Source organism: Phalacrocorax aristotelis, chromosome 4 (genome assembly GCF_949628215.1).
Source record: "Phalacrocorax aristotelis chromosome 4, bGulAri2.1, whole genome shotgun sequence".
In the NCBI taxonomy this organism is placed as follows: Eukaryota; Metazoa; Chordata; class Aves; order Suliformes; family Phalacrocoracidae; genus Phalacrocorax; species Phalacrocorax aristotelis.
The window spans coordinates 72,291,290-72,315,330 of NC_134279.1; the positions used below are offsets into that span (position 1 = coordinate 72,291,290).

Sequence of the window (24,041 nt, forward strand, 5' to 3'; positions counted from 1 at the left end):
ACATTTATGCAAATCCTTAGAAGGGAGAAGGATTGAAGCAGAGCTAAATATTCATTGCTGCTGCTCCTCCCCCTTCTTTTTTTTAAATCATGGAACCATGGTTTTCTGCTCTAGTCCTCACAATAAACGTTTTCAGATATACTGACATAGTTTTCACTGTTCTAAAAGCTAACAGGAAAACTGTGACAGAAATCTCACCCAGGAAAAAAAACTTGATTACTGCCCATTTCTGACTGCTTAACATGTAAAACAAAAGATGTCTCAGAAAGAAAAAATATACCAAATTAATTCAAACAACAAAATAAATGATCTCAAATCAATATATCATTACATAAGTATTTCCTGGCTATCTATAAGAAGAAGAGTACAAATCTTTCCTTAGGCATAAACTCTTCTTTCTACTTGCAAACTCCAAGCAGCTGGAAAAAGTTAACCTTTAATGACAAATCAATCCACCTGATTATCAAAGGAAATACCCATTTTCCCTTAAATCACATACAAGGCTATAAAAGGTGGGTCTTACCCTGAGGAGTGTAAAAAAAACACAATTTTTTAAAGTAGGTGTTTTATGGTAGTTTATGTGTAAATTGAACTGTGTGTAGAATTTTTTTGCCCTTTCAATAGTTGGAGGTTTGTGGAACAGTATTGTTGCTTCTGTATCAACATGTATTACCTAAATTTTTAAGGCCTTATCAGATGTTTTAGAAGCCTTGTTTACCAGGTGGTTTGTTAATCCCAGTAGATAAGAGGAAGTATAAGGAAATCAATTTCACTTTCAAATTAAAAAAAAAAAAAAAGTGGAGTGGGGAGGGGAGTTCATTCCCTGCACTGGAGTTTGTGAATATACGCTCTCTGAATGTTTTTGCTTTTGGTTATGGAGAAGCAAAAGCTTTCTGTGCCACGTGTGACTCAGCTTGTGCCTAATTAGGGGAGGTTGTTATCCTTGTGGGGCAGAAGTAAATCCTGGTGACCCAGAGAGTAAGGGAAGGAGATGACTGTTCTTCAAAGTGGTAAGTACTAATTATCAATTTTTATTCTGAGTGGATGAAACTGTTTTAGAAGGCTTTTCTTTCTCTAATACATGGAGGCCTATGGTCCGTGTAATGGCTGAGACAGAACAGGGAACCCTATCACAACCTTCTTGCCTGCTGGGATTTGGATATCAGCCCGAATCATTTCCTCGGTAGGAGCATGTTGGGGTTTTTGGGCTATGGCCAAAAATATCCTCAAGTAAGTACCAGTGACTCTCGGGAGCTGCTAAATATAGGATGATCCTTTGTCAGGTGTGTACTGTGTTACAGCTTGTGCTGAGAAATAACAAGCTCAGTAACGTCTATTATTAACATTTGTTAATTGTAAGTAAGCTTAGCTATTATTCAGTGAGCTGGGTACGTAGTTTAGGAGCTGTTTAAGTGGTGTAACAGCTGGATGTTTTGACTCAGCATTTTCCTGCAGACTACAAGGCGACAGCATTTCCGTACAGATGGATGGCAGTATATTTTTCTTTTCATGTTTTCTGTTTTTCCTTTCTGAACCAGGCTGTGGAGCTGGGGTGGTGTTTTCAAGACCTGGGGGAAGTAAAGCTATCTGGGTTCCGACCAGACAGACGAAAAGATGTCAGGACTCCATGAGAAAACACTTTAACTCTTTAGCTAACTATATGTTACAGTTCTTGTGGAGAGATAACATGCTAATCAAAAGGAAACATATGGCTAAAGCTATTTCTGTGGAAGTTTTGTGTAACTATAGTGTGAACATGATAACACAACTAATACTCATCCCTGCTGCTAATCCTGCTAAAATTAATATAATTATTTGGTTAAGTTTGCTAAGTAAAAGGTTACTACTGCAAGTTCACGATTCCATCTGGATAGATTTCACATCTAGGAGCTCAGCTGATACTTCTCAGTGAACTTTGCAGTTCAGCTTGCATTAAACTTTTTTTTTTTTAAGTAAGTGTACCTCAAACACTGGATGAAATAGGAACTGATAGAGACTAATTTAGCCAAGGAAGTATTATCTTGTGTGACTTCAAGCTTGTCACGCCAGCTGTAAATAGTGAAGAATGCTAATTTGAGCAAAAGATTAAGCAGAAGAGGATCTTTCTATGATAGGGTTCAGCAAGGGGAAACAAGCTTTTTAACATTTAGTGGACTTGAGATGAAAGAAAGCAGACAAGAATTTAGTAAAGTGGGTAGGATGACCCCTTCTTGCGTAAATCTGATACGGTTATCAGTAAATAGTCAGAGTCACATTTCAATGTGATCACATGGTAAAGTTAGTCCCTTTGGCAGTGGACTATTCCTTCATAGGTATGTCCCCAACTGTGATGGAATAATAGTTACATTGGAAGGTATAACTTGGCCTTACTATTAAAATGTGTTGGTTTTCCTAAAACAAGCCGCTGTCATGAAAAGTGGTCAGACAAACACGCAGCTGCAGAAGGGCAGACAAACAGGATGACGAAAAGCAATGCCAGAGAGAGACAATTAGAGGAAGTGTCTTGTTTCAACATGCAATGTCTTCCTCAGCCGCCTGGCAGCTTCTTTTATTAATCCTGAAAAGATCAGGGACAACCAAACATAAACAGGGAGATCAAGTCTTCATGTAAATTTAATAGTTAAAGAAGTATTCTCAAGCCTATTTTTTTAGGATAAGGAAACCTGAACAGGCAGCACAATTTCTAGTGATTAAAATGTAGTATAAGGAGTACAATTACTAATATGGAAGCCACTCTGTGCTGCCTTTGTGTTTTTCCTGTTTGCTACAATATATTGGTCTCTGGAGTTATTTCATGAGAGCAGCTGTTCACTTCAATAAGGTCACTCGTTTAACTTTCTGTAATGCAGATTGGTGCTGTTCTAGTAAGACAACAGCCACTCTAGGGCCAACTTTTGATGTCATTACCCTGAAGCTGAAAACTTTGTTTTCCTTGTTTCCCCTTAAACTATATGTTAAAAGACAGCCCCAAGAATCAAAGTGCCACACATGGTGTGAGGAAATATACTTCGGAGTAAAATCATAGAGGGCAGCTGAAGAAGCAAGTAATGAAAAAATGAAAAGGGAGCTAAGGAGCCTGAAGTTCAGTTTTGCTATTTTGGTACTTGCTTCCTTAAAGCAAGTTGCGCATCTCCTAATTTCACTTCTCAAATAAAAATTGGTTGTATTGTTTGAAGATTGTAGGGACACACTAATCGGTGGTGGATTCTACAGCGACTGGGCCAGAGAAATAGAGGATAGAAGACTGGTATTCATTGGGAAAAATATAGGGTTAGATGATTTTTTGATGTGTTTTTTTTTGTTTGTTTGTTTTCAAAACTACCTTAAGTCCACATAAAAGAGGTGGTAGGAATACCAGTGAAGAACTGAGGTTATAAAATGTGACCAACAATTACCCTTAAATATACAAATTAAATAAATGTGATTAAAAGATTTAGACAATTATGAAACTCAGAAAATTAGTCACAAATGGTGACAGAAGTGTGGCATTTTGCGCTGTTGGCATAGCTACTACATAAATTAATTAAACCTGAAGTGGCATGCTTTGTGTACTGCATTATAACGCAATATCAAATTAATTCCAGTGGGAGGAGAGCCCTGTGGGATGATTGGTTAGTTGTGATTTATACAATGACTTGAATACCTTCCAACTTAAAAATATCTGGAAAGGTGGAGGAACTGTTCCTGTACTGCAGGAACAGATTGCCCGATCAGTGTGAAGTAGCATTTATAATTCATGTTAACGTGGTGTGACGGGATGGAGTAGGGTAAATGAGGGTATGATTTGTAATTAATACTTAATTTATAAAGTCAAAAACCAGCTTTTAAGTCCGTGTTCCTTGACACAGATTAGCAGGAGTCATGACTAAGGTCTTTAAGGCATTTGAAGGGTCAGTTTTTTCTATTCCTCTGGCAGGAGCTGTAGGAGGGAAGCAAGCAGTGCTGTGCAGGACAACCCGTCACCTCGAACTATGTTCTCCCAGTGCTGCCCACTCTCACAGGCTCTCTCCAACTGTATGATGTGTCTCAGGACAACACCCCCCTTGCCAATACACACAACTAGTCCAATGGCCTGGTATCTCAAACGTTGGGATTTTGCTGACTAGAGATGCCCGAGACGTACAGATGAGGTTGTACAGTATTGGGGTGGATGCTATTCGTTCTCTTCTCTTGTAGCGCTTGCTGCGATGCAGCCCATGCTGATGGCATGTGGGGTACTCAGTGCTTACCTATAAGAAGAGTAGCATAACTGTGACTAACTGTATTTAAAACTTTCGGTCTGTTAGGGAGGAAGAGAATATAAAAACATCTCAAGGTGTGGAGGACAAAAAGCAAGCAGGTCTGAAATAGGATAGAGTATTTTCAGTTTCTCTTGTCCTTGCCTTTGTGGGTCATTTAGGATATGGCATCTGGATCAGTGCTAAAGCCTTGTGACACAGAAAATATGCTCTGCACTTGCTCCACAACAGACTTGCTTAACTCCAAAACCTGATACTTAATACTACATGGCTGCATAGTGCATGATAGATCTGCAGAACTCTATACTTCTGCAATCTAAAAGCAAGCATATCAGAGTGAATTTGCTGTCAAACAACTCTTCATCAGGCTTTTTCTAGCTGGAATGACAGCAAGAAATCTAATTCTGTGATCAAAAGCAAAGGGGAAACAAAGCCTGGTACTCCATCGAAGGACTATTTGTTACTTTGTCTGAACAATGCTCACTTAGCACAATGGCCTGGATGTGTCCCATGCAGTCTTTCAGCCACTAATGCAAAATGCCAACGTGAATTATTGCTTTAAAAAGCAGGAGTGTGTGAATGAACCTTCCAACACACTTGGTACATTTCTGATTTGCCTAATGAGCTTTAGCAGCTCAACTCCACGCTCATGAGTGTGTGTTGTTTTTGTTAAAAAAAATAGGTTTTGAATTAACAGTATAGGTTAATAGACAACTTTTTGTCCTTGCCACATCCAAGCCAGGCTGTGCAATCAACAGGAAAGATAAGAAGGTCAAACAGGAAGAGCTCTGCTCGAGTCAGTTTTGAGCAGAGCTGAGGAAGGCACGGATCTGTTTGCTCTTTACCAGCATGTTATAGCAAATCAGGCTTGGAAAAGGTAGGAGAACTCCTGTGCTCTGTATCTGCATGTCCTTCTTTTGCTGTATTTTATGTACTTGTGGTGACTGTAGGTTTATTGTCAGCATGTTAGAACTGCAGCCAAAGGGACATAATTTCAGTACTGGTGTGCCAATAATGAAATGACTGGAAAACATGTGTAAATATGATCTGTCGTGGCTATGAGTATGTGCTGGGAGTTCCTGTGCTGCTCTGTTCCCTCTTCTGGGTAGTGTTCTGTAAGCTGAGCTGCTGTTCAGTAACAAAAGCATTCCTCCTACTTTATTCCTCTACATTAGCTGCCACAGGCTGAGCTCTCTCAAATCTAGTCCTCAGAATGAAGTATTGAGATTCACAGATGCCTTTTGTAGTTTTTAAATAGTGATCTGCCTTTTTTTTAAGCAGCCCTAAAGTTTAGGCTAACTTTTAATCAGCTATGAAATTGTGGATTTTAATCTACATTTTTTAAATATCTAAACTTGGAAATTTTGGACTTGTGGTGCTTACAGAGCTGGATTGAGAGTGGAAAGCATATTTCAGTGCTACTGAGGTATGAGGAAAATTAGAGTGGGTTAAAACTTCTATGGGGATTTATTGCATCTTTGAAGCTTGGTAGGACTTTTTTGTTTGCAGGCAAACTGTGAGCTTGCAACATGGTTTACTAAGAATTGCTAACTAACCTAAAGTTACTTCAGTGATAAAGGAGTCGATCTTCCATTTTTGGAGAGTATTCAGGTTCCTAAGTCTGTTTACCCTAATTACAGATTTGCTTTACTTTTTGTGTAATACATAGCAGCAATAGAGGAAAAAGTGTTAAGTGTTGCCTACACAGTACATAGTGTGGATTTTTTTAAATCCATGCCTGCCACTGAATTTCATAGAGATCAAGGCTGTGATTTACTCTCTCTGAGGACAAAGTTTATAATGATCTTGGCTGTAATATATTTGTAGACTAATACAGAAGATGAGAAACAAATGTGAGTTGAAACTGGGGAGAAGGAATAATAAAGTGACTACTCTAGCATCAGTTTGGGAAAATCACCTAGATTACCTTATGGCATTACTGTTGCAAGACTGAGGTATTGCATGACTTGTGGGATGTACAGGAGATGAAGCAGAGCGGAAGATCAAGGGTGCACACACAGTCAAATGTCCTTTAAATGGAGGCACTGCAGGTACCCCTAGCTGTCTTGCCTGGATTGGAGCCCTGGAGGAATGCAACACACCGCATGAGATGAGTCACAATCTGGGGGCAACCAGAGTTGTACTATCTCAGGTACAGCAGTAGTGGTTAAAAGAATCGGGAGACTTAAATTTTAGGAGCTGCCTCTGATCCTCCAGGGGCTCAGGTGAGATGAGATAAGGAGAGAAACAAACAGCAGCTGATACTCATTTTCTTTGGGTGAGAAAGGAATTGATACACAGAGGAGCAATGGCAGTAACCCTGTCCTGTCCAGGATGTTTCCAATATGTACAAATAATCTTAGGATCAATTAATTCAACTTTACATTCACCTATGGGCTCTTTGGCTATTTCTCCAGCACTTCTATAGCACTCCTGTATGACTGCAAATAATCCTTGTCTCGATTTCCATCTCTGTAAACACTTCAATTTTTGTAGTTGCCATTGATTACTTGAAGCTGGGGGTTAGTAAGTTGTCCTGAGCCTCCTAGAGGGAAGATAGTGAATGAAAGGTAAATATTGTATTGCATGCAGGTTTTAGGCAACTAATTCAAATATAACCCATTTTTATATACTGGGTCCTACTCTCATACTTAAAAAAACACCTTTAGAGAGAGGCAGAACGTGTTGAGTGGATGTTATTAGTTTTCCTCTTCAACCCCTTTTAATGGGAAGGAGTTGAGAGAGAAAGTGTTCCTGTCATCCACAATTCCTCTTAGAACAACAACAAAAAGCAGAGGAAAAAAACAACACTCAACCTGCATAGCTAGGGAAATAGAAAATGTCAAGCTATATGTTTTTTTTTTTTTTTCTTCTGGTTAGCTGTTCTTTAAAAACAGAGATAAAGCACTCAATGAAAAGGAAGCAGCAACAGAAGGAAAAGTGTGATAATGAAATTGTTCTATTTAACTTCCAGTAGGAAAAAAAGTGTCTCATGTTCAACATCTTCAACGGGTGTTGAAGACCTTTCCCACCTGTGGTGCCCTGTGAGAAGGTATGGGGAAGGTGGAGTGACCTTCTGAGCCTTGTAAGCCTGGACAGGTGCTACCAATGGCTCTGTGTGGGGCAGCATGTCCAAGGAGCTCAGGCCATGGGGAGGGATGACACCAGTGAACCTGGTAGCACTCCCATAGGAGTTGTTGAGCTGTCCAGCATCTGCCTCCCCTCTCTCACTACTCATCACCACTGTGAGTGCCTGCCTTAGAAAGTGAGGCTCCCCCAGACCGGTGAGGAGTGCCACCTCTTGCCTGCATGGCTCTTGAATAAAGGTTGGCTCCTGGTTTGGAAAAAATGGGAAGATCATTAAGTTTTATGGATAATGTCCAGCAAATATGAATTTCTTGGTCAAGCCTCAGAGTGTGATATAAAATAATATTGTCTAAATTATAAATAAAAATGCTTTGTCAGTGCACATAAATGTAGACTGTAAGAACTAGGTTTAGAAGACAAACTTACTTTACAAGGTGTTAGATCTTTAATTCATTTCTTCATCCTGTATTTGTTGCTATCAACAAATGGCTTGTTGCTAGTAAGTATAATGGTAAGTCAGCATTATAGGTTTATGAAAAGTCTTTAATGATGAGTGACTTAAGCACTGAAGTTTAATATTCTTTAAATCTGTTTTATAGTGGATGAATGTTTTTCTCTGGTTTGGTGCCACTGAATCTGTTTCAATTTGTACTGGAATGGTTTAATAATTGATGAGAAAGCATCAGCATAATAAATATGGTGGTTGTACCACACCTTTGCTTGTATGTTACAGTTTTGCTCCTTGGGATACTTATAAGATGGTCAAAGGTGAATAGTAGAAGGACAGAGATGTGGTGCAAAGTTCTGTGATGTCTTTGTCACTTGGGACCAAATTTCTATTACTTGGGATACATTTAGATGCTAAATAAATTCAAAAGGGCCTAGGTAGACTGGGAGCCTAGCTACAGGAAAGTTATTCACTATCTTGTTCTCGGTGCTTATACAGAGCTGCGTAAATTGACATTTGATAGGTAAGGCAAACATTAAAGATGGGAAAGGAATCTGTAGGGGGGAGCATGACTGTTAAAAATGGGTTTGCGATTTTAATTTTCATTCTGTGTATCTTGGAAAAGCCAAGAGGAAACATTGATAAGAACTTTTGCTTTTCTTTCACTCATTTTTTTTTTTTCCCTTGACAGGCTCCAGGGTACTATGACTGAATCTTCTTAAACAGGTCATACCCATTTTGATCTGTTCAGGTGTCCTCCTTGCTCTTGCCACACCATACTTATAGGTTCATTCACAACCCTGTTATATACGTTACCCTTACCAACATGTACTGATGCAGAAGACATGAAAAGTTAATCAATATCTCTTTTCCAACTCGATGGAATTCTAAGAATTCAAGTCACAGTACATTTGTTTCCTTAAATTTTGCTGAGGATGATATTTCTTCTTTTAGATAGGAGCTGATGGGGAAAAAAAAAATTCTGAACTCTGAATTTCATTTCTGGGATTAAGGGTAATCCTGGTCTAAAAATAACAACTGGCTTTGGGTTCATAGAACAATTTAATTGAAACAACCACCTTTGGAGTTTAATTATCCTTAATACCACAATATTTACATCTTCATCAACAGGAGATACCGGTATTTGCAAAATATATGCAGAAGAGTGTTTAATTCTGAAGTGTGAGAATTGCAATGCATTAGATACAATCCTGGTACAGTACTGAAAAGAATGGTGTTAGCTACTGTCATTACTTTAAGGAAAAGATCAGCTATATGAATGGAAAAGCATATCTCTAGCAAAGTGAGTTTGGCTTCTGGCAGGCCTTTACTTTTAATAATTTATAACTAGGTCATCAGATCTCAGTTTCTCTTGCTAACTTGCCTGAAAAAGTGTGATTAGACTTGAAGTTAGAACTAGAATGTTAACTAAATATATTAGTGGAAATATTCTTTTCAGAGAAAAGGCATCAAAATCACTTGTGTTTGAGTTACTATCTGTATTTCATAGGTATATATGAATTTATACACACAACTTTATATGGAGAACTGTGATGCTATACCACAAAGCATCTTTTGAAAAATCAGCCTCACCACTCTGATAGGCACTTCTGAATAAATGGCAAAATGGGACAATGAAAACATTAAGACAATATCCAGCCTAGATTTCTTCATACTTCGTTAACTTATGTGCTTGTGGCAAACGTGGTTAGGCTTCAATATTCTGTGTTGGTCATACCACCTGTATGTATACCTCATTATTTTTTTATAATTCCATAACATGCTTCTGTCTATATAGAGTTCACTGTTTATTCAGGTGCTCCATGGGCTAAAGGTCTCAATGACTGCAAGCACAGTGTGAAAGCTGTGTGAGCAGGTCACTGCCTTGTCCTGCATTCCTGCCCACCGTGGCAGACAGCTAGGAGCTCATGCTGCTGTTGGCACTCGGTTTGCTCAGGTTTAGGGATCTATGGCATGAAGCTCGGTGGGCGAGAAGTGTTGGAAGGCATGTATGTGAAGGAGCAAGCCAGAACAATGTGCTTCAGTATACCCCGTTGCATGGTGAACAGAGAAGGAAGAAACTTCCAGACCAGTCCAAAGGCAGATTGTAAGGGGACACTAGGTGACTGGGCACTAGTCTGAGGTTTTGGCAGATTTCCATCAACAGTTTTGGTTATCACCAATTTCTGCTGGAAATCAAATGAGGAAATTTCACAAAGATTATGAGTTTGTATACTCATAATGAATGCAGACCATTAATGAGTATGGCTGCAGTAAGCATGGAGGAATTTGGATTAAGTCCAAGTGACAGGACTAAAGCAAAATATATCCTGTGGCTTTATGAAATCAACTAAAGGGGGCATGTGAGAGCCTACTAAAGAAAAGGGTCTAAATATCAGTGGGATATGGGCTGGCTACATGAGTCACATCCTTTGTGGATGCATTGGCTGATTTATAAAAAGCTGGATTTATAAAAACCTTCCTGCTTGTTTGAATTAAGCATGCAGTACCCATTCCATTCTCATCACCTTTAGAAAATGATGTTTTTCCGCTGCATTGCCTCTGTTAATGTGAATGATGCTGTCCCTTGGAGGCTCTGCATTAAAGCCGGCCAAGAAAGAATAATTGCAAGTGGGCACAAGTACATTTCTCTTCAGGCCTTGGATTGTTCCTATTAGTCAAATCTATTGCTTTGTTGCTAAAGCAGTGATGCCACCTGATTGCAGGAGCTTTTTCTGGGATGAATTTGGGTGTCGCACAACAATTCCTCTCAAAGAAGTCTAAAGAAAATACTTTAATGTATATTATAATTAAAAAATAAATCTTGCAGGAGTGGGACAGCTCTTGACTATGTGCATGTATTCCGACATTTTAAAAAAATATATTATTGAATTTTCCCTCAGATTTTGAATAATGTTAACTGCATCACTGTGAGGAGTTACAAATTATGGAGAGTTCAGCAGAGGCAGGCAGCACGTCCGTGCTCGGCGCTAATGCTATCATCCCTAGTCCAGAGGGAAATCAAGACAGGAACTTGGAGAGGAAAGAAATGGAGCAGGGAAGGTCTGACTGGAAACATGCGGAGGCCAATGCTGGCATCAGCGCTGTCCCAGATGGAGTCAGGATGGACGCGTTGCATGAACAAATGGGTAAGACCTCGATTAATATATCCTGGTCACTCTGCTCTTGACTTTTCTTTGTATTTAAATTACTGTGTTCTTTAAACATTGCTTGCTATGCACAAGCAGAGGACTGTCACGTGTTTTTCAGCTGAGCTTTTTTTTAATACATCTAAAACTGTTAAAAGCAACAAAACAAACAGCTATATTTCTTCCATGACAATGCTGCATGAAGTGGACTGTTGGAATATAGATTAGACCTATGTTGAAATTAGCTTTGGGTAGACAAGTGGATTATCTATTATTGAAGACAAGCTGAGATGAAAATTATCACAACCCAAGAGCTAGGATACTGAAATACCAGTTCTTTGTCTAGCACTTTGCTTCTGAATCTTAGAAATTATAGAAAAAAAGATAAGTTAGACTGCATGCTTCTATTTTAATTAAAATTCTTAGATTTCTGTTTTTCATCAAAAGACGTAATAATCTTTCTGCAAATGAAAACATAGTCATGCAGTAAAAACATGCAAGCTGGAAACAATTTTTCCGTGGAAGGGCGGAGTGGCTTAGGTAGCTGTGTCTCAAAACCAGGGGCCACACTCTTACTTTGTAGTAGGCCTGAGAGCTTTCTGAATGTGAAAATACTTCAAGCAATCATGGAAAAACTATTTCATCTTAAATTATATGTCCTATGGCTTAGGCAATGTCTTTCTGTTCACAACTGCAGCTCTGCTGACACCAAAGAATAGGGGTACAAGCATCCCAGGGCAGTGTAAAGTTTCTCTTCAACTTGCCAAGAAGTATGCAAGTCATACCATTAATTAGGAATGGGGCATGGGGTTCACGTTAAGTCTTTGAATCTAATTATAGCACTTTATTTATAACTCATGCTTTTACCCAAATTTAATAGCAAACTATTACTTGTAATTAAACTCCCATGAGTAATAAAATGCTTGCTCTTAGTTTTGGCTTTCTCCTAAATGTCATAGAAATTAGGTTTAGTTTTTAAATAAAATATTACCTGCTTGATATTCATGTCTCGATAAATACCTTTCAAGGAAAGTCCATAACTGGTAATATCAAAAGTAATGGCAAGTTCACATACTAAAAACATGCTAATTATTTGTCCTTATCAACTGTTGAACGATCATCAAAGTGATTGTCAAATCTTTGACAATATGTTATCAATTGCTCTCTTTGTACTTGTGTCTAAAACAAGAAAAAACAGAACTACAAGTATGGTCCCAGAAGTTGTGCGGAACTTTAAATTTAAAATGTTCCTTAAATACAGTCAGCCTACACTGCAGTGAGCTTACTATCAAATTTCAATTTAAAAAAAAATGAATATTGTTGAGTCCAGATTAAAAAGAATCAAATAAAAATACCCATCACACCTGTCAAACACCCAACAGAAAACAGTGCTAGGGAACTCAAATTTCTAATTCTACTATATGCTAATAATAGGCCTTGAAGATTGTTTTTACTGCTTACTTTTTTTCTGAAATAGGAGAATTCTGTGTTTATGTATCCTTATTTATTTGTGTGACACTTCATGTAACATCAACAGATGCACTCGAGGGAAGATGCAGAAGACTCAGAAATTACTGTGTGCTACTACATTACAAGTGTTATCTTAAAAGCAGAGCTGCAGAGGAAAATGTCTTGGGATACGTGAAAATTGCCTCAGAAATTTTCTTTGAAAACTTGAAGATCTATTTCTCCCACTTCTATTCATAGAAATATCAAGTCTTGTCTTCACTGTCTTTTGCCAAGGGAACCTTGAGAAAATGGATTTCGTTGGAGCATTGTGTTTCTTTAGCATGAAAATGTATCATTTCCAAAAGGACTGGAAGAAATATGGGCCAAAAAAAAAAAGAAAAGCAGTTTAACATAAAATGTACTTAATTTGTGTTATTTTTCTGAAACTTCAAATCACTTGTTTTCACATTACCCCCTCCCAAGTATTAAGCTTGAAACAAACAAAGAGAAGGATTATTTCTCTCTATGTATGAATTGGTACAAGGCACTCGTATCATTGCCAATTTATATCACTGAAGCTTCAGCGGAAGCTGCTTTTTAGTATAGGTGTAAGGGCAGGGAAGATGAAGCCTGATCTTTGCTCCCTCCCAAATGAGACTTCAGTTTCCTGAGAAACTTTTTCACCAAGTCTCCATCATCTTGAAGCTTCGCATCCAAATGACGAAATCAAGATTTAACTTCCTCCCAGTAGGAGAGAAATGATCTTCAGATACTTTTTGTGGGTTTTAGGAATTATATAGCAGGAAGGGGAAAAAAATATAGTTATTTTCTTTTAGTAACTATACAATTTGTCAAATGCTTTGAAAGTGCGGGGTGTTTAGTTTTGGGTTTTTCCACTGTGATTTATATGGCCTTAGAAAATGCACTTAACCCATTCCTTTTGTTTCTCATAATAGAATGTTCTCAAAGTGAAAAATGCATGAATGTCAGTTCAAGGACCCTTCCCAGTCAAGTGGAGAATTTTCCAACTGGTAAGACCTTTGTTTTCATCATATCTTATAAATATAATGTTTTTCTCACTGCTTACATTTTTTTTAAATTGAGACAGCTAGGTCAACAACACTTGCAGTCATCACTCCTGTAACTTTATAACATATTTCACCTGTGAAGTGTCCAACTTCTACATAAGATTTTTTGAGAATCTCTCATAAAAAGAGAGAAATAACTTATTAACTGCTATAAAAGCCAGAAACAATTATGTACTATATGATAATTGCTAATGAAGAAAAAAAAAAACAAATAAAAAGTTTATTGCTTACTTTATGCATGGGTTTCAATTCTTCAAATGTTGTATTTTTAAGTTTGTGGCCTTTCCAAGTAAATTTTATTTAATGCTGTATTTTCAATGAAGTTGCAATTGGTGCAGTTCCTCAGTAAGTAGGTACCACAGGCTTCCCTTCTGGAGGGTTCATGGCCTGCTCTGTGCATTGAGTGTCTAGTCACATTTCCCTTCTTTTCTTGTGGGGGAAGAGAAATAACCATCAAAAAACCAGTGGGATCCACTCTGCTTTCTGGCTTGACCTAACAAATCTCATCAGTGGTAGACAGTCTCCCTAGGAATATGGTTATTTGTAGCTCTATTATTTTTGCTTATATATGTGTATGTCTCACTCTGTACAGAGTTTGGGTGATTCTTAACCGGGGGTATGGATCAGAGCTCACAGAAGCAGACAGGAAGATTACCATAGGTGCAATGGGTTTTTGGACCATGTTTCATTTCCAAAAGGGATTATTAATAGTTCTTTTGGCAGAAACAGCCAAATTTCAGTTGTTTTAATTCAATGTAATTATTTCAGTAATATGAACCTTTATATGACTTACATATGTAACTGTAGAAAAAAAAATTAACTTGGAGTCAATTTGATTATGTAATAAAAAATTTTAAGTTTTTAAGTAATAGTCTTCTGTGCCAGTATCTTTTATGGCTTCAGGTAAAGTGAAAAGGTCAACAATACTGTTACCTAATGGTGATCCAAGTAACGTTCAAGGCCTCAAGCTTGTGTTCTTTGTACTAACAACTGACTATATGACCACAGCTTAAACAGAGAGGTCTTGTAATTCAGTAGCACTGCTTTGTATTTCTGAGCCACCCTTCTTGGCCTTAAAGTAACGAATAATTCAGGCGCAAGTCGTAAAAAAAACCTCCTGAATACATACATAGGAAGTCCTCTGAAAACTAAGGGGCAGCATATTAGACTAGAATGTGAAAAATATCTATTTTACCTGGTGAAACTCAGGAGCTGGAATACATTAGGATGTACAACTCCTCCATTTATTGCTGGAAGTGTGACCTGTTCTACACACTCGCAATTGGAATTTTTCTTGAGTGGGTATTATGTGCCCATCTTGGTTTCTGAAAACTTGTGAATATGATTTACTGTTACTGAGTTAAACTAACAGACATGCAGAATGAAAGCAGCTTCACTGAAGATTCTCTTTATCTGAGAGAAGCTATCTGAAACTGTACCATTAGTTGTAGTAAAAGCTTCTCATAAACAGATGTCAAGATCTGAGAACAGGTATCTGGCTTCTTTCAGATGTGCTGGGGAAATCAGGTAAGTGAGCTTTTAGTTGGACCATTTATCTTGGTACTGTTCAACCAGCTTAGCTGAGAAACAGCTGTTTCAATATTCAATTTATAGAAGCCTTCTGAAGTAGTGGGGGGGATGTGTCAGATAACCATGAATTTAAGATTAGCATAAACAGTTGTAACATGCTGAACTATCTACGTTTTTTTTCCAATTCCAGTATCTACTTGCCTTGATTTTTAAAATATGCATGGGATATTTGGAAATCTGTGCCTGTTCCCAAGGTCCAAAGAGCTGTCTAATTTGAGAAATTACCAATCTGCTTGTTTTTTCTCTCCTCTCTTCTCCATCCCCAAGGATGTCAGTTGCTCCCAAAACTTCTACAGGCTTTCACATCACTCTCATTTATATAGCTGTAGCATTTATTATGCAACTGAAAAAAATCTTGTGTTTCATGCTAGGCTACTCTCTACTGGATAATAAAAATGAAAAAGAAACATTCAGTAAGTCAGTTTTCCATGTGTCTGTCTCTGAAGCTGAATAAGTAGTTCTTAACATGGATTCTATGATTTTGAGGGATTTTCTGCTTCTCCAAAGTTTTTGGTTGATTTACAAAACTTGCAGCACTGTAAATGGATATCCTTCTCCAGACATCTCCCTGAAGTTAACAATGGTAAGACGGAAGAGTGGATGTCCTGATCCCAGACTCCAAAGACAGCTCAGAGGGCAGCTCCGTCTTCTGGAAAATGACAGCAGGGAGGTGATGGCAGTTTTCAGTGTAAGTCAATTGCTTGGGAATGAATTTATTTTTTCAGAGAGTGCACTCTGTGCTACTGGAATAATCTGTGAGATATTTGGATCCCATTTCCATCTACATTCTATATGTTTGAGTTTGAGTGACCAGAGTTTCCCATGGCCCCAAACCATCTAAAGACATTAGAAATATTAAATCATTGACAAAGACTGGAACACCAGATTGTTGTAAAATAAATGAATCCAGCTAAATAAGGCATTGAAAGCTTTTATTTTAAATATGTTCTGCTTTGATTTACATCAAAGGACATCATGGTTTTCTGATTTTATTTTTTTTTAATTTGCCCTCATTGACTCTTTCACTTTGGTGTCCAGTCAGTTGTAGTCATTTGGCATGTGGGTTACCCAGGAAGCCCACTGCTAAGCCAAAGAGGAAGTCTGAAGGAGAATAGCATAAATATTGGACTTCCTAGGGCTAAACAACCATAGCTTTAAAGAGCATACAAGAAGGTCGGCATATTTTTATTAGTGTCTTTAATTTGTTTGCTTGTAGAGGATGGATTTCCTATATACAATGAGGCTTGCTACAAATAGAATTTAAAGCCTCCTCTTTCCTCTTGATGAAAAAGCAGGATGATACCAATTGACCTCTGGTGTCCATTTTGTCTGAGCCATGAGTTCTGGCCACCTTCACTAGCAAGCCAAACACTGAAATCTTAATTGGTTATGGCTTTATGAGAGTCTCAGATGCATGTGTTTCTACATGATTTGCTTTTCATGTGCTGTGAACTTTTCATCACCAGCCTGCTGATTTTGTGGCTGTGAAAGCAGTCTGTACTCCTGCTGCTCTGCTCTGGCTTTTGTTTAGGCAGAGAGAGAGAAAGGGAGAAGGGATCAGAAGAAGGAAAAAAGCATACAAATAGAATAAAACTATGTCCCAAAGTGCTGCATCTACACATGTTTTTTGAATACTTCCAGGGATGGAGACTCCACCACCTCCCTGGGCAGCCTGTTCCAATGTTTAACAACCCTTTTGGTGAAGAACTTTTTTCTAATGTCCAACCTAAACTTCCCCTGGTGCAGCTTGAGGCTCTTTCCTCTCATTCTATCGCTTGTTACTAGGGAGAAGAGACCAACCCCCGCCTCGCTACAACCTCCTTTCAGGTAGCTGTAGAGAGCGATAAGGTCTCCCCTCAGCCTCCTCCAGGCTAAACAACTCCAGCTCCCTCAGCTGCTCCTCATAAGACTTGTTCTCTAGACCCTTCACCAACATCGTTGCCCTTCTCTGGACACGCTCCAGCAACTCAATGTCCTTCTTGTGCTGAGGGGCCCAAAACTGCACACAGTACTCGAGGTGCGGCCTCACCAGTGCCGAGTACAGGGGCACGATCACCTCCCTGCTCCTGCTGGCCACACTGTTCCTGATACAAGCCAAGATGCTGTTGGCCTTCTTGGCCGCCTGGGCACGCTGCTGGCTCATGGTCAGGCGGCTGCCAACCAACACCTCCAGGTCCTAAAATATACTAGACTAGACTATAAATAGACTAGATTTGTGGCCTTATTAGAAACAGACTGGGAGAAGGACTTTGAAGGAAGCAAGGTTTATAATAAGTTTCCTTAGAATATTGTTTTGATATTCAGCAGTGCATAAAGCCCTTGAGGCTGAGATATTTTAGTATGTGTTGGCAATTTATTAATAGATTTCAGGCTCTCATTAATATTTAATCTAGTGTAGAAAGGGGCATGCAGAAGATCAAAGCAGTGGTGAGGCATGCCTGTTGAAGAGGCTTAAGCTGAACTTCTATTTTCAAAAAGGAATTACTATTTTAATCTGTTCATGTTGATGAATTGAAAAGATGGAAGTTAAACAGAATTAATTCCAAGATCTTGTAAAATCATGACATAACAGTCATCAAAATAGTGGATCAGCTCCATCTTGCTCAGATTACAGAAAATGTTTGAGGGACAATTTCTTTCCCCAGATTTAGGATCAGTTTCTTGACCAGTCCTTAAATTGTTTTAAGATGCATTTCAATTTTGATATGAGGGGAGCAAGGGTACAGTACTGGGAAATAATACAGTAGCATTATGCCTGTTAGCTTTGCATCTTGTTTATTCTCTGAGGAGAAAAGGATTTTACTGTGCCTTTATAAAAAAAAAAAAAACTCCAGATTTAATATTAACACCCACATACCAGGGAACGGCAGTTCCCAAGCTGCAAATTGCTCTGTGCTAGGAGAGTATTCTTGGAAAGTACCACTAGATGCTTGCCTGGCTTTCATGCTGTAAATGGAGAATACGGGCTGCTTTACCTAGATGTGTCTGAACCAGACAGGCTTTTAGTCTCACTCAGTGTGGTCAGTTCTGAGGTTTTAATTCCTCTGTAAATTAATCTTACTGGAACTGTTGGTACAATTGGTAGGAAATTAGATTAAAACTCGGCTCACTGTATATTGTAGGTAGGTAGAAAAGAGCAGATATCTCATATAGGTAAAATCCTGGATGATTTTTTTAATCCTTAACATGTAGCATTTTAGCATAAGTTTTACCTAGTGAGAAGTTGTGCTTGAGTCTAGTATATTTGTAATTAAAATATTGGTTTTGATCTTTTAGGAGCTCTCTGCCAGACTGCTGTCTATTCATAGTGATCAAGATCTAATTGTGGTGACATTTAAAACTTTTGAAGAAATATGGAAGTTCCTAACCTACTACTCACTGGGTAAAGCTGTTTCACCATAAAACATTTCAATATACTTTTTCATTCATAATTCCTGATTGACTGGGAACTTGTTGAACAAGATTTTGAGATTCTTTAACTTCTAATTGCAGTAAGTAATGTTCCTGAATTGGGTACTAGCGATAGGGCTGAGAGACCCTCCAACATCCAGGAGAACGTGCCTTTGTCCCAAAGCAGATAACAGCTATTGTTCCTGGCAGATGTCTTGTCCAAGTTCCCTAATCAGATTAGATCTTCTTTCTTAAGCAGTCTATGCCAACCCACATGGTTTTCTCCTAAAGTCTAACCTGTGCTGCAACTTAAATGCTTTTACAGCTTTTTCTGCTCACTGTAGATGTGTTGAGGTTACTCTTCTTTCTTTGCACCATGCTAATACCTGTTTGGAGACTTCTAACCCGCACTTCCACTCAGTGGTGTTGTTTTTACTAGGCAAATCAACCCTAATTCCTATAATCCTTCACAGAGTGTATTTTCTAGACCTCTGATCATGCTTCCCACTGGACTCTTCTAGTTGTTCCACATATTTCCCGAATAATAGTGAGCAAACTGGACAGAGCTGGTAAGGCTTCAAAGGAAGTATCAAGTAAAGCAAAGATTGCTTCATATGCTTTGCATGCTTCTGTTCTGTTTCTAAATCTGAGCATGCCTTTTCTAACAATGTGATGTCACTGATTTAAGTTCCATTTTTAATATCTAACTTCCCAGGTCTTTTCTGAAGAATAGCTTTTGAATCAGATCTTTGTCTCCATTTTGTTCACCTGATTTTTTTTCTGCATATGGAGAGCTTGTGTGCATTACTATGAATTTGCCTGTTACCATCAGGCCAATATAAAATAATGAATTTAATTCTTAGTTTCATGTTACTTGCTATTTTGTGTTTTAAAATGCTCTTAGAAAACCAGAAAAAATACCGTTTTAATCCAATTTTGCAAAGAAAGCACAAGAAGTAGTTGTTTCTTCTTGGGCAAGGCTGTGGCTAACAGGGAATTGATTCAGCATCTTCCAAATAGCAGAGTAGCACCTTAATTACTGATCTGCCCACCTTTCTTCTTCATCGTAACTCTTTGCACAAAGGATTTGCTAATGTATTAATGTTGGCCCCTTAAGGAATAATCTGCTATCTATACCATGCTAATTATGATACCCCAATCCAGATCTCCCTATACCTACCATATAGCTTTGCAAACCCTAAGTCCTGATGTGAGGAGTCCTAGTTTCCAAGATCAAGTACTACCTTCTTGTGATTTGCATGACTCTGGTATGCAGCATCCTCTCTGTCCCAAAGAAATTCCAGAAATCTGATACCCAGACACAGAATCTGCATAAATTGGCACAGCTGAATCAGGCAACAGAAATTTATGAAGAGATTATTTTTTGAGATTATTTCCAGTCATCTGTTATTAAGTGGTGCTATGCATCTGTTGCTCAAAGCCTGCTAGTGATTACCTCTTTCAGACTCCAAACCTTTCAAATATAGCTAAACTATGGGGAACCCTCATAAGGGGAGGACATGGTCTGCTTTTTCAGCAGGATTAGGCACAGAAAAGTTGTGGACCTTTTTAGGTGTAGTTTGTGAGAGCTAAGCATTAAAAGTAGCTGTTATGCACATGACTTAATGGATGTAACTTTGCCAATACTAGTTACGCGTTCTGAGTTAAGCAATAATGGAGTTATCAGAGTGCCCATCCCAGTCTGACTTTCCAAAAGGTTATTTTCTTGTATAATACTGTAAAACAGCAAAAAAAAACCAAATTGGATTTTTTTTTCTAGGTTTTATAAATCATTGCATGGAGAACTTATTCCTAGATCAATCTTTCTGGCTCTGCTCTCAAGAAGAGGAAGAAACAGGCATTGAAGTCTGTATAAATGAAAAATCATTACATTTGATGTACAGAAGCCTGCTAGTACAGGAAGGTAAGGAAAACTGTACATGCTATGGCTATATTTAGAGAAGCACCTTTCTTTAAAATCCTAAAATCAAATATTAAGACCTATTCAAATACTGAAGGAAGTTGAAATTTAAATCTATTCACTCCAAATGCACCAAAGAAGAGAAAGGAACAAACAGAATGGGTTCAGTAGGATCATAGGGGCATTAAAGAAATTCATGTGCAACTGGTCCGTAAGTGGATATCAAAAGGATAAAGGAGGGATGTACATTCCAACTTGCTTAATATTACTGCAGATCCTGGAAATGTACAGGAGAGGGATTACAGATAGTTGCCAGGCTCATGTGCTTCTCCTAAATAGCATCACCTGCTGCCACTGTCAGAGACAGAAAGACAGGCTAGATGGATCATTGATTACTGCAACAGGAACATGCAAAATGTTGCAGCAGAAGAAGGTTCTACACTTCACCAAACACCTCAGCTCTGCATTTTTTTAACTGAAAGAGAAACTAGACAGAAGAGTATGAATATCTGACAATCAGAAAGAAACTTCTTGTGACATCTCAGATTTTCAATCTCTAATTGAATATTACTGATGCTCTCAAAGCCAGTTTTAAAGCTTGTATGACACTAAAACATTACATAAAGTGACATCTGCTCCACTGCTTGCTTTTTAGGGGCATTTTTTGTTTTATGTCCTGACAACCTGATCAGAAAGATACTGGCTTCAGACACTGAAATAAACACTTTTTTTGAGACCGGGGCTTTTACAGATGATGTAACAGGTGGATCTGTGAATGGTGACATGACTGTGCCATCTAATCCTTCTCTGGAACCATTGATCCCTTTTCATCAGTAGGTACCTGACTCTAGCTACCTATTTCATATGAATGTTTCATATGTACATATCTGCTTAACATAGGTGTCTCTAAATGGTAGCTAACAAGAAGCTACCATCCATCTTCCATTAGGACTGGGAACAAATGCTCTATCTCCTTCCATACTACACAACTGAAATTAATCCAGATGCCTGCGGAGCAGTATTTAAAGGTGGTTTACCATCTTGTGGGTTAGATGTTGCTTTTTTCCCCTGAGTCTGGAATAAAATCTGTTAATGTTTCAAGGATAATATAAAGTGAGAATGTTCATTTTTCAGGATGCTTGGAAATATGGATAGTAACAGGTGGGATGCTTGGAAATGTGGATGATAACATGCTAGCAGTGTTTTTACTCAACACTATTAACAGGACCCATCCACCTCCTTAATGCAGTTTGTTTCAAGTTCATGTCCAAGCTCATAATTGCTCAAAAGCCAAAATTACATCAGTGGACTTATCAATGGACTCGCTTCAGGAATAACCAGAAAATCATTAATTCTTGGTGCTCTTGGTAGTTAAAAAGCTGGAATTTTTCTGTTGTCCTTGGGCAGGGAAAAATAGCATGACTTTCTCAGCTAGGTTTGTTTAACTGAAGTAACACTTCTTTTACTACTAATATTACTCAAAACATAGCTCTGCCTACATAGAATCATAGAATTGTTAAGGTTGGAAAAGACCCTTAAGATAGAGTCCAACCGCTAACCTATCATGCCAAGTCCACCACTAAACCATATCCTCAAGCAATCCTACAGCATGGACAGTGCTGAAATTCAAAGATAACTGTTGGTTGTTGGAGCAAGATAATCTGTTTTCAAATGGATTTAAAGTGTCACTGTTACTGTCACAACATTTAGCGACGTGCTTTATATGCTGACTTCAATTTCTCTTTCTCCTTTCAGATGGTTTCTTAAAGCATATTCTAATCCTATTGGTTTTACATACAAAACTGAATCTAAATCCACCATGAAAGTTGGTAAGAAATTCCATTCAAACATCAGCATTAAAAAAACTACCAGACTTATTCTTTGCTTTTGTTAGGACAGAGTCCAAAGGGTTCAGTAACTTTTTTCCATTGTATAGGATGGGAAAGCATCTTTCAAAATTACATTGCAGTAAAATTAGTGAGAGCATAAATATCTGCCTAAGTTGATTTAAATTCTAAAGGCTTATCTCTTCCCTTTTTCCTCCAAAATACTGTATTAAGTAGGTGCACAAAATAGTAAAGAGTAAGTTGAGGATGCATCTGTAGATTTGATGACAAACTTTAAAATAAGAAGATGCACCAATGTAACCATAATGGATCTTTCATATGTGTACTGCTTTATCTAATACTGCCAGAGAAATAAAATGTATACAGAGGATCTGAGGTTAGAGAGTAAATATAGCTTATTTTCTGCCACACGTGTAGTTTTAATACTGTACTGACAGGTGTATTTATCCAACAGGGGTTTTATAAGTTGCTTCAAATATTCTTACTCTGGCCCTTGTTCAGAGCCCTTTAGAAGAGGGAAAGTAGGGACTTAAAACTTGTCTTTTTGTTGCTTCATGATGGAATTCACTAGAATTTTGAAAACATTTTAGACTTTGCCTTCTAATGGCTGGGAAATTAGGATTTTTATGCTGTTATTTATAATTCTAATGGCTCAAACCAAACCGATTAGGTTTGGATGCTTTAAATCTTGCCACATCAGATGGTGCAGCTCACGAGTTCCAGGAATGTCTTTTGCTAAATATGTTGTTCTGCTGAGTTGCTAGTCTATTAAGTGTGTTTGTATTGTTAAATTACTTTATCTGCAAATATTAATCTCCTTATTACACAGCAATGGGATCCTGTCTAGCTGTGATGAATTATGAAAGCATTGTGTTGGAAGAGATGAGTTTCCAGGAAGGGGACAAAATTGAGATCCTTGGCTACTTCATTGAATGCATGGAATGGTTTCTGGGAAGACATGTGTTTACTGGCCAAATAGGTTTTGTGAAGACAGCTCATGTTAAACTGGAATTATCTAAAAATAAGTAAGTGATATGTATTTAACTAAAAAACAAAAGAAGACTTAGTCTCTTGAGCTTTAAAGTGCTGAAAGTTAAACTCAGGTTTTGGGTTTTTTTTTGAGAATTGTCATAATGTGTATCAGGCAAAAAAAATGCAAAGGAATTCGAATATGAAGTCTGCTTAAATGTTGGAATATGTTGTCAGCCTGTACCTGAGTTCCCTACTGTGAAAAGGGGTTGCTGTAGTTATACCTGGTTCAGTCTTTATTCTTTGGATCACAAGATCCAAGAAGTTTTACTATGGCAGAAGATTCCGGTTTTACTGTTTTATCAAATGTCCAAGTTCTGTTTCTGCTAGTACCCTCATTTACAGGCCATAACTTCTTTCAGATGTGGCTCCTCTTAAAAATAATTGCTCCTAATGCAGAAAGCAACCTTTAGAAAGTGTGCATTTCAGCATACATTGGCACCATGTAAATAGGCTTCTCCTATTTATCTCTGGACTGTTTCATGCTGAAACAAGGAGTTCTTAAATGTCATCTGCAGGTCCATTTAATGTGTAACTTTAACCAATATCATAATGTTCTTAGAATTTATTAAAAGCACAGATCTTTCTCATAAAATGCTATACCATGACACAGATAAGCAGAAAACATTCTGATATGGCAGAAACTGTTAGCTGCAATCATAGCTACTATCAGTTTGTATGTATATAAATATGACTGATACTAACTTTGAACACAACAGGACCTATAATGTAAAGACTGTATTAGTTTCTCTAACAAGCTCCAATTCGACTGATGCAGTGAGCTCCTCAAGACAAATCTGCTTTC

General features: G+C 38.0%; 1 protein-coding gene across 12 annotated transcripts in view; it reads left to right on the plus strand.

Annotated features, from left to right (window-relative positions):
- The first annotated feature begins 884 nt into the window (after positions 1-884).
- The window catches only part of SH3TC1 (SH3 domain and tetratricopeptide repeats 1), a 37,717-nt gene continuing 14,560 nt past the window's right edge, over positions 885-24,041 (plus strand). For 4 of the 12 annotated variants that reach the window (XR_012660410.1, XR_012660411.1, XM_075091950.1 and 1 more), the window contains exons 1-10: positions 5,007-5,115; positions 10,677-10,922; positions 13,328-13,402; positions 14,969-14,986; positions 15,610-15,737; positions 18,326-18,431; positions 20,220-20,363; positions 21,016-21,193; positions 22,116-22,189; positions 23,037-23,232. Coding sequence is in view for 10 of the 12 variants with exons in the window: in XM_075091950.1 (XP_074948051.1) it covers positions 10,721-10,922; positions 13,328-13,402; positions 14,969-14,986; positions 15,610-15,737; positions 18,326-18,431; positions 20,220-20,363; positions 21,016-21,193; positions 22,116-22,189; positions 23,037-23,232 (1,121 nt within the window). In the remaining 2 variants the exon portion in view is untranslated. Of the gene's footprint in view, positions 1,011-5,006; positions 5,116-7,244; positions 7,324-10,676; positions 10,923-13,327; positions 13,403-14,930; positions 14,987-15,583; positions 15,738-18,325; positions 18,432-20,219; positions 20,364-21,015; positions 21,194-22,115; positions 22,190-23,036; positions 23,233-24,041 lie in introns of those variants that run through there. The other 8 variants (XM_075091953.1, XM_075091959.1, XM_075091955.1 and 5 more) reach the window with 7 other exon arrangements.